Below are 9448 nucleotides of genomic sequence, written 5' to 3'. Positions count from 1 at the left end.
TCTATTTATCTGTCTGTCTGTCTGTCTATCTATCTATTTATCTATCTATTTATCTATCTATCTATCTATCTATCTATCTATCTATCTATCTATCTATCTATCTATCCCACTGTTTTCGTTTCGTTCCATTTTAAATATTGACAGGGTTTTTATTTATATTACATTATTTTGAATATCTTGTCTAGGGCGACGAAGCACCCCAATGTTGATGAAATATATTGACTTTAATGAATGAAACTTTATAGTTTCCTTGAATTTGAATAAAATAACGAATAAACAAAAATAACGATAATGAAATGAATAATAATGAAGTAAAAACTTTAGAACTTCTTCTATTACTCTATTTATGTTGAGGCATTAACAAATCAAATTTTAGTTCGTTTTTAACCAGAGACTTATACAAACAAGTCCCGAAAAGTACGAGTAGCATTAAAATTAAAAAATAATCATTAACAAAAAAACTAAATTTATCAATAATGTGGAAAATTGCTAATAAAGCCGTTGTGGTAGCTAAATGAATTAAATATTCACTAGTAGTTTATTATTAATTTAACAACATAATTATAACAAAATTCAATTAAATCAACTAAACCACTTTTAAGTAGTTTATTAAATAATAGTTGTTGGCAAATATTACTAACGAAGTAAAAAATATTTAAATCGAATTTTGTAAATATGGAAAATTGTTTAAAATTTTATTTTACTAATACTGTATATTAGTTTAATGTGTATTAGTTTAATTTTCAAATCTTGTAAATATCATAAAATTATATATAATTTTATTATTTTAATAGTATTTTATAAATATTAAGTTTTAACAAAATATTTAACAAATATTAAAAGAACATTAATTAATATTAATGGCCTGTTCAACTCCTGTAAATGAGGCCTCACAGGCAATAAGTGTTTGTTCAAATTCTGAAGACAATGATAATGATGATAATGATAATGATCAGGTAAAGCTGTCAAATGTAAAATTGACAAACTTACTCTGAAATATGCATGTTAAAACAGCATGAATATATTTTCTTTTTGGTCATGATTTTAAACTTCTTATTCAAACACCATTTTCTTAAATATAGTTTTAAACACTTTTAGGATTTACTTAGTTGCAGGATTTTTTTCCTAATACATGTATCTCTTAAAAATTTTTTGAACAATAATTACTATTTTGATTAGTTTGTTGTTGGTGAGTTTTCATTGCACTCTTTTTGCTAGACATTTTACATCTAGAGTTATTTCCAGTTTGTAGTATCTACAAAATAAACAATTTTACTTCTTACTAGCTAAATCGAGCATCTACAAAGACTGCAAAATCATCAGGTGCTGATGCTGGTGGTGGCGATGCTGATGATTTTGATGCCTGGGTTAAGTCACGTCAACTACTAAAACCTGAAGATCAATTAGATCTTACAGAGGCGGAATTAAGTGAAGAGATTACAAAGGTTTTGACGCCAACCAATACCAATGTCGTTCACAATTTGGTCGTTTATAGTTTTAAAGATGAAGCTTTTGTTACGGTATGAAGCTTTTTATACATAATTTGCTATTTTTGCTATAGAAAATATATATAACTCTAGATCCCTCCTGCTGGTAATACGGTGACATTACTGAAATATGATGGAACTTCTTTGCATATAGATTCGGAAGAGGCCAGAATTCAGATGGATGAAAGTGGGGAAATAGGTAAGCTTTCACTATATTGGACAAGTTAAGTATTATTTGAATCTTAACTCTAGACTATAGAATTGGCTATAGACTAGACTATAGAATTTGCTATAGACTAGACTATAGACTAGACTATAGACTAGACTATAGACTAGACTATAGACTAGACTATAGGCTAGACTATAGACTAGACTATAGACTAGACTATAGACTAGACTATAGACTAGACTATAGACTAGACTATAGACTAGACTATAGACTAGACTACAGACTAGACTATAGACTAGACTATAGATTATACCATAGACTAGACTATAGAGTATACTATAGACTAGACTATAGATTAGACTATAGACTAGTCTATAGACTAGACTATAGACTAGACTGTAAACTAGACTATAGACTAGACTATGGACTTGACTAAAGACTAACTATAGTCTGTAGACATTGGAGTTTGTGTGCTCTTTAAAAAATATGGACCCGATCACCGATTATTATCAAAATATATCGATAAACACCTCATACTGCTCTGTTAATATTCACAGGTGTCCCTTTACCAGCCCCTCGTTATTCAGTACCAGAAATAGAAGTACCGCGAAAATCCGAGGGTGCTGCAGAAGGTGAGTCAGGGGAAGCAGGCGAAGAAGGTGCTGAGGATGCTGAAACAGCCGAAGGTGAAGAGGAAGTGGGCGAAGAAGAGGAAGAAGGACGAGAAGAAGCTGAAGAGGGTGATTTAGGTGAAAAGGAAGCGGAAGAAGTAACAGAAGCAGGAGGAGCAGCTGCAGCAGCAGTACCCACAACGGGAAAGAAACGTAAACTTATAAATCAATTTAATTTCTGCGAAAGAGCTGCTTTAACTTTCAGCAATCCGAAAAGGGTAATAAAGGGTGTGGATAAAGTAAAATGCAAAATATATAACTTTTATTTTTATGGATTTTTAGAATGTGGAAACACAAACTATACCACCACCACGTTCACAATATGGCGCCAATGTTTTGCAATGGGTGATCTATGACAGTTATATGGAGGATTTTGAGAAGCAGCAAAAGGAAAAAGATAAAAAGGAGGATAAGAAGGTGCACCGCAAAGAGGAGGGTAAGGCGGGCAAACAAGATGTACGCACTCAAATGGCCGAGGAAATCAATAGAAAATATTTAAAATGTTGGCAAATACTGGAACGCATGATTAATCAAAATATCTATAGAGATATAGCTCATGACTATCGCTATTGGGAAGATCCCGCCGATGAATATCGTGAGGCGGAAGGTACTCTATTGCCTTTATGGAAATTTAACTATGAACGTACCAAGAAAATGAGTGTGACCGATGTTATGTTTAATCCTTATTATTATGATCTGTTTGCCGTATGTTTTGGATCACGTAAGGAAGGTTTAAAGTGGACAAAAGCAAATTAAGATTAATATATATTTTTTCCAATTTTTAGATGATTTTATGAAACAACCTAGTGAGGGTTCAATTTGTCTATTCACTTGTAAAAATCCTTCATATCCGGATTATATTAGTGAGTTTTAAGTTGTTTTTATTCGTCGTAATTTTTATATTTTATGGAAATTATTTCATTGTTATATAGTCATGACCGAGAGTGGTGTTATGTGCTGTGATATCCATCCAAAGTATCCATTTTTAATAGCTATTGGTCTTTATGATGGTAATGTGGCGGTATATAATCTTAAGGATAATTATAAGGAACCATTGTACTTTTCCGATGGCGTTAATGCCAAACACATTGAGTGTGTTTGGGAGGTAAGGTTTTGCTTTAAAGCAGTTATCGGTAAAGAGCTTTCTCATGATCTCTTGCTTTTATATTTACATATAAACAAAAAAAGGTGGTAGTTAGAGCACTCTTTGCCGATATCGGTTTTAAACACATGTTTTATCTACTGCGATTGTAGTCAAAATTACTAATCATATTTTGGTTTTTTGCCTTATAATACAGATCAAATGGGGTCCCGATATGGCAGACGGTGAGATAAACTTCTATTCTGTTTCCTCCGGTGGAAGGGCGCTTAATTGGGTGCTTATGCAGAATAAACTAATGGTCACAACCATAATAACATTATTTCTGGAAAATGGCCTAGTAGCGGGTCCAGATGGTACTGAGCTAAGATTAAAAAGTTGCGGCTCTTGTATGAAATTTCATCCACAAGATAAGGAAATATTTCTAGTGGGCACGGAAGAGGGTTGCATCTATAAATGTAGTATAGCTTATAGTTCAAAATATCTAATGACTTATCATGCCCACAATCTCTCTGTATATCGCATCGATTTCAATCGTTACAATTCCAATATCTTTATAACGTGTAGCGGTGATTGGCGTGTAAAAATCTGGGAAGATATGAGACCAGAACCTTTATTCATATTCGATTTAGGTTCAGCCGTGGGTGATGTTAAATGGGCACCCTATTCGAGTACGGTATTTGCGGCCGTTACCAATGAGGGTAAAGTCTATGTATTCGATTTGAATGTGAATAAGTATAAGGCCATTTGTATACAGGCCGTAGTGCCGAAACGTAAAAATAAATTAACACGTTTGGCTTTTAATGAGAAATTACCTTTTATCATAGTGGGTGATGATAAGTATGATCTATTTATAACTTTAAAAATAATTACATTTATTAATCACAATTTACCTTTTCCTTTTAGGGGCACAGTGACTTCTTTGAAATTATCTCCCAATTTACGTTTAATGGTTAAACCGCCCAAAAAGCAAATGTATTTAGATCAAAATACTTTACAAATACAAAAATTGGAAAAGTTATTATCGCTGGTACGTGAATTGCCCGAAGGTGCTATTGTCAAGGATACTACGACAACGGTGCAAAGTTAATGTGATTATTGATGTGATTTTATTAAGTTAAGATATTTGTTGGTGTATGAATATTAATAAAGAAATTTTAGTTTAAACTTTATTAATGCAAAGTATATATGAATAAAAAATATTTAATAGATGAATAAGTATTCGATTTGAAGACATCATATACAACTGATTCAAAAGTGAAGTCTTTACAAAGAACAAATGAAGGATTTTTAGTGGGATTTAAAGATCTTCTATGGATCTTTTAATTTTTTCATATAAAAATTGATGTCTAGTGAATTAACTCACAGTGATTTCTTTATTTAAGATTTTTCATATAAAAATTAAATTTTGTTGGGAACTCTGAGCGATCGCAGGTTTTCACTGCGTTCTTAACTAAGGAATTATTTAATGATCTACAGTCGATTTTTTATTACAAGTAAAATTTCCAACAGTTTTATATTTGTAGAAGAATTTCGACCAGTTTACTGTTAATAAAAGAATTTCATCGAGTTTTTCTTTATAGAAGAGTTTCGACCAGTTTATTAAAAAAATCTACTAGTTATCTATTTATATCTGAAATTTTCGACCAGTAAACATTTTTTTTTAATTTTTATAAAAAATTTTGAACAGTTTTCTGTTTCTATAAGAATTTCGACCAGTTTTTTGTTAATAAAGGAATTTCTACCAGTTTTCTATTTACTAATAATATCGACTAGTTTTCCATTAATAGAAAAATTTCCATTAGTTTTCTACTTATAGAAGATTTTCAACCAATTTTAAATTTTTACAAAATTAATTTGTTTTCGATTTTCGACTAGTTTTCTATTCATAGAAAGTAGTTTAAAATAGTTTTCTATTTAGAGAAAAAATAATTTCTAGAAGATTTTCGATCAGTTTTTTATTTATAGAATTCAGTAAACATTTTTTTTTTAATTTTTATAAAATTTTCGACCAGATTTTTGGTTCTATAAGAATTTTGACCAGTTTTCGGTTAATATAAAACTGTTAATAGAAAATGTTCGACTAGTTTTTTGGTTCTTTAAGAATTTCGACCAGTTTTTTGTTAATAGATATATTTCGACCAGTTTTCTATTTACTAAAAATATCGACTAGTTTTTCATTTATAGTGAAGATTGTGTCAAGTTTTTAATTTAATTAATTTCGAAAAATAATTCCTAGAAGATTTTCGACCAGTTTTCTATTTATAGAAGAATTCAGTAAACATTTTTTTTTTAATTTTTAGAAAATTTTCGAACAGTTTTCTGTTTCTATAAAAATTTTATATTAATAGAGGAATTTCAACCAGTTTCTATTTACTAAAAATATCGACTAGTTTTCCATTTTAATTTATAGCAAAAATTTCGACTAGTTTTCTATTTTTAGAAGATTTTCGAACAACTTTCTCTTTGTAGAAAAATTTGCACAAGTTTACTATATCTAAGAACAATTCGACCAATTCACTTTTTATTTAAAGAATTTATATCAGTTTTCTGTTAACAGAGGAATTTCGTCATGTTTTTAGTTATAGAAGAATTTTGACCAGTTTGCTATTTTTAGAAAAATTATGTCAAGTTTTTTTAATGGAAAATTTTCGGCTAGTTTATGATTTATACCAGTTTTCTGTTAATTAAACAATTCTGAAAGTTTTTTTTATTTACATTTACATTTTATATTTATAGATAAATTTTGACCAGTTTTCTATTAATAGAAAAATTTCGACTAGTTTTCTATTTATAGGAGATTTTTGACCAGTTTTCTTTTTGTAGAAAAATTAAAACAAGTTTACTATTTTTAGGAACAATTCGACCAGTTTTTTATTTAAAGAGGAATTTTGACCAGTTTTACATGATTACATACTTAACTTGTTTTTGATTTATAGAAGAAATCAGAGCATTTTTTTTTTAATTTTTAGAAACATTTCGAACAGTTTTCATTTTATTAAAGAATTTACACCAAGTCAAGTTTCTTTATACAAAAAGTTCGACCATTTTGCTATTCATAAGAAAAATCGACTAGCTTTCTATTTATAGAAAGATTACGTCAAGTTTTTACTTATAGAAAATTTTTGATCTGTTTTGTATTAATAGATAAATATTTATAGAAGATTTTCGACCAGTTTTCTCTTTGTAGAAAAATGTTCACAATTTATAGGAACAGTTCGACCAGATTTCTATGTATAGAAAAATTTGTTATTTATACAAAAAATCGACTAGTTTTCTATTTATAGAAGAACTATACTAAGTTTTTTTGTTTATAGATATCTTGATATAAGAATATCAAGATATTTACTATTTATAGGAATAATTCGACCAGTTTTCTATGTATGTATACAAGAATTTCAACCAGTTTTCAATTTATATAAAAATCAACTAGTTTTGTATTTAAAGAAAATTTCCAAACAGTTTTCTATTTATAGAATAATTTCGACCAGTTAAATGTATCACATGTAGAACAGAAAAGTACTCAAAAGTTAACTTTTAACGGTTCGATTTTAATCCTTTTTTTTACAGATTTGTTTATTCAATCAGGAAGCACCATGTTTACTATATAGAATTTCATTCACTTCAGGAATCTTATTTTATCCTTATTTTATGTTTCTAAGTTCAATATTATATAAAACTCCAGTTGTACCAATTAAAGAAGAAGAAAATCTTCTTATACCGATTTCCATTCACTGAAGTAACTAAGTTTCAATCAAGTTTTTGAAAAAACCTATAAAGTATAAAGATGAAGATCGAAAAGGTGTCAAAGTTCAAGATTCAACATTTAAAAAACTCAAAAAGTTTCATATGCAAAACGTAAAAATACCAAAAACTGTTTCCTTAAAATTAGTTAATTTCAAAAATCTAGATTTTATATTATATGAATCTCAGAAAGTACCTTTTGTAGAAAAGTACTAAAATGGTCCCTTTGTAGAATAAAAAAGTTCCAAATATGTAGTCCCTTTTTATAGAAACTCATTTACTCCAGGCTTATTTAAAAGTTCTAGATTTGATATATAAAAAAAAACTAAAAAAGTACCATCTAAAGAATGAAAAGTTATAAAAATAGTCCTTGGTACTGGAGTTCCAAATAACACCCCATTAGTAGGGTTCTATAGTCGAAACGAAAAGTCGACTTTTTGCATTTAGTTAAAATTCGTCTTCTCGACTTTTTGCATTTTAGAGTTTTTCCGACTATATTAGAGTTTTTGACTTTTTCCCTCTTTTTTAAAATTTTCGACTTTTTTGATTTTTTTTTCTACTATTTTCGAGTTTTCGACTTTTTGACTTTTATTTACAAAGTCGACTTTTCGACTTTTTTCATAGACGATAGTCGAGTTATCGACTCTTTTGGAACAAAATAGTCGATTTCGGCTATTTTTTTAAAAAACGTCGATTGTTCGATTATTCGAAAGTCGATTTATAGAACCCTACCCATTAGTAATACTAAATCCAAAAATGATTAAATTTTAATAATTTTTTATCGCATAAATATGGAATTTCTGTCCATTTCAGCTTCAGCTTAGGCTGTTCGATGATGATTAGGTCAATCAGTTAGTAACGTTAGAATTACATATTATTATTAATTAAAATAAAAATAATTATTAATCAGGTACTTACCCAGCAATTTCTGCCTTCAATCAATTATATTTAATTTTTTTATCTTTTTTCTAAATAAAAAAAAATTTACTATTCTCTCCTTAAACCAGCGACAACTTAAACAACACACACTCACAAACACACTCATGTATTTTCAACGAATGGCCAAACTAAAGCAACACACCGACCGGCTTGATATTAATTTTTTCTTTAAATTTTGCATTACATTTTTCTTTAATTTTCTTTATATTTTCTTATGATATTTTTATACTTAATTATTAAACAACTTTTAAATATTATAATTATGCAAAAATATTTGCCATTTATTAATTTCTAATTTGTTTTATTAATAAATTTAAAGAACGCGAACTATCAAACAACCGAACACTTGTAAAATTTCTAGAAAACTAAAGAAATATATGTAAAAACAATGCAATTTGTTATTGTTGTTCACTAACAAGGCAGCATGTATTGCATTGTTGTTGTTTGTTAAGTAAGTGGGATAACAATCTCTTTCGCAATTGGCATTTAATCTATTTACGCACTTTCGCTATTCTTCAACTCAATTAGTTTCTACGTTACGTTCCGTAACGGATAAGTTCATTCATGTATTTTAAGGTTTCCATAAGCCAAAAAACGAATCAGTGATTCATCACGGAACGGAACATAGAAACTAACTGAGTAAACTTTACTCAGTAAAGTTTAATCCCTCTCAAATAATAACAACAAACGCACGCACACAAACATAAACACATTATTACTATTTACAACAATAACAATAACATTACTTGCATTTTTCTTTTAGTTTTCTAGAAATTAAACAAGTGTTCGGTTGTTCGTAGTTTATTTGTTATTTAATAAGTTAATAAAACGTATTAATAGTTAATAAATATTAAATATTTTTACATAATCATAATATTTAAATGTTGTAAACATTTTGTTATTGAAATATCATTCGATAATATTAAATAAAGACGTGAAAAATGTTTAAGAAATATAAAGCATTTTTAAGCCGGTCGGTGTGTTGCTTTAGCTTTGCCATTCGTTAAGTGGTTGTTGTGTTTTAAAAGATTTTAAGCGGAATGCTTTATTCAAAGTAATGAATGAAGGAAAGAGGCAAATTAAAGTGTGAATGAAATCAAAATGGAAATCTTTAAAAGCCGAAAATGAAAAGGTAAAATATTTATGTAGTATGATGAACGGATGTGGATGAAGCTTTCATAGAACATGCTAAAGTGGAACTACCTATACGGTAGATATAATAAAGTTAGTATTAAATCTAGTCTATAGTCTAGTCTATAGTCTAGTCTATAGTCTAGTCTATAGTCTAGTCTATAGTCTAGTCTATAGTCTAGTCTATAGTCTAGTCTATAGTCTAGTC

The 9448-nt window shown here is 28.7% G+C and overlaps 1 protein-coding gene across 1 annotated transcript; it reads left to right on the top strand.

Moving 5' to 3' along the window:
* The first annotated feature begins 461 nt into the window (after positions 1-461).
* On the top strand, positions 462-4602 carry LOC111687251 (dynein axonemal intermediate chain 1). Its single transcript, XM_046954651.1, has 9 exons — positions 462-506; positions 1287-1520; positions 1581-1686; positions 2214-2545; positions 2610-3048; positions 3113-3190; positions 3260-3432; positions 3626-4266; positions 4333-4602. Exons 1-9 carry the CDS (start codon positions 477-479, stop codon positions 4514-4516), a joined length of 2217 nt encoding a protein of 738 aa, XP_046810607.1. The 5' UTR covers positions 462-476; the 3' UTR covers positions 4517-4602.
* Positions 4603-9448: the final 4846 nt, after the last annotated feature.

The sequence above is a fragment of the Lucilia cuprina genome, chromosome 6, assembly GCF_022045245.1.
Source record: "Lucilia cuprina isolate Lc7/37 chromosome 6, ASM2204524v1, whole genome shotgun sequence".
NCBI classification, from domain to species: domain Eukaryota; kingdom Metazoa; phylum Arthropoda; class Insecta; order Diptera; family Calliphoridae; genus Lucilia; species Lucilia cuprina.
This window is presented reverse-complemented; position numbering and strand designations above follow the sequence as displayed.

What these genes read in the sequence shown, in the direction of transcription:
- LOC111687251 (XM_046954651.1), top strand. Translation starts at nt 477, where the DNA reads ATGTGGAAAATTGCTAATAAAGCCGTTGTG. An exon ending in GGATGAAAGTGGGGAAATAG is followed by an intron (nt 1,687 to 2,213) that starts GTAAGCTTTCAC and finishes TAATATTCACAG; the next exon opens with GTGTCCCTTTACCAGCCCCT. An exon ending in TGCCGTATGTTTTGGATCAC is followed by an intron (nt 3,049 to 3,112) that starts GTAAGGAAGGTT and finishes TCCAATTTTTAG; the next exon opens with ATGATTTTATGAAACAACCT.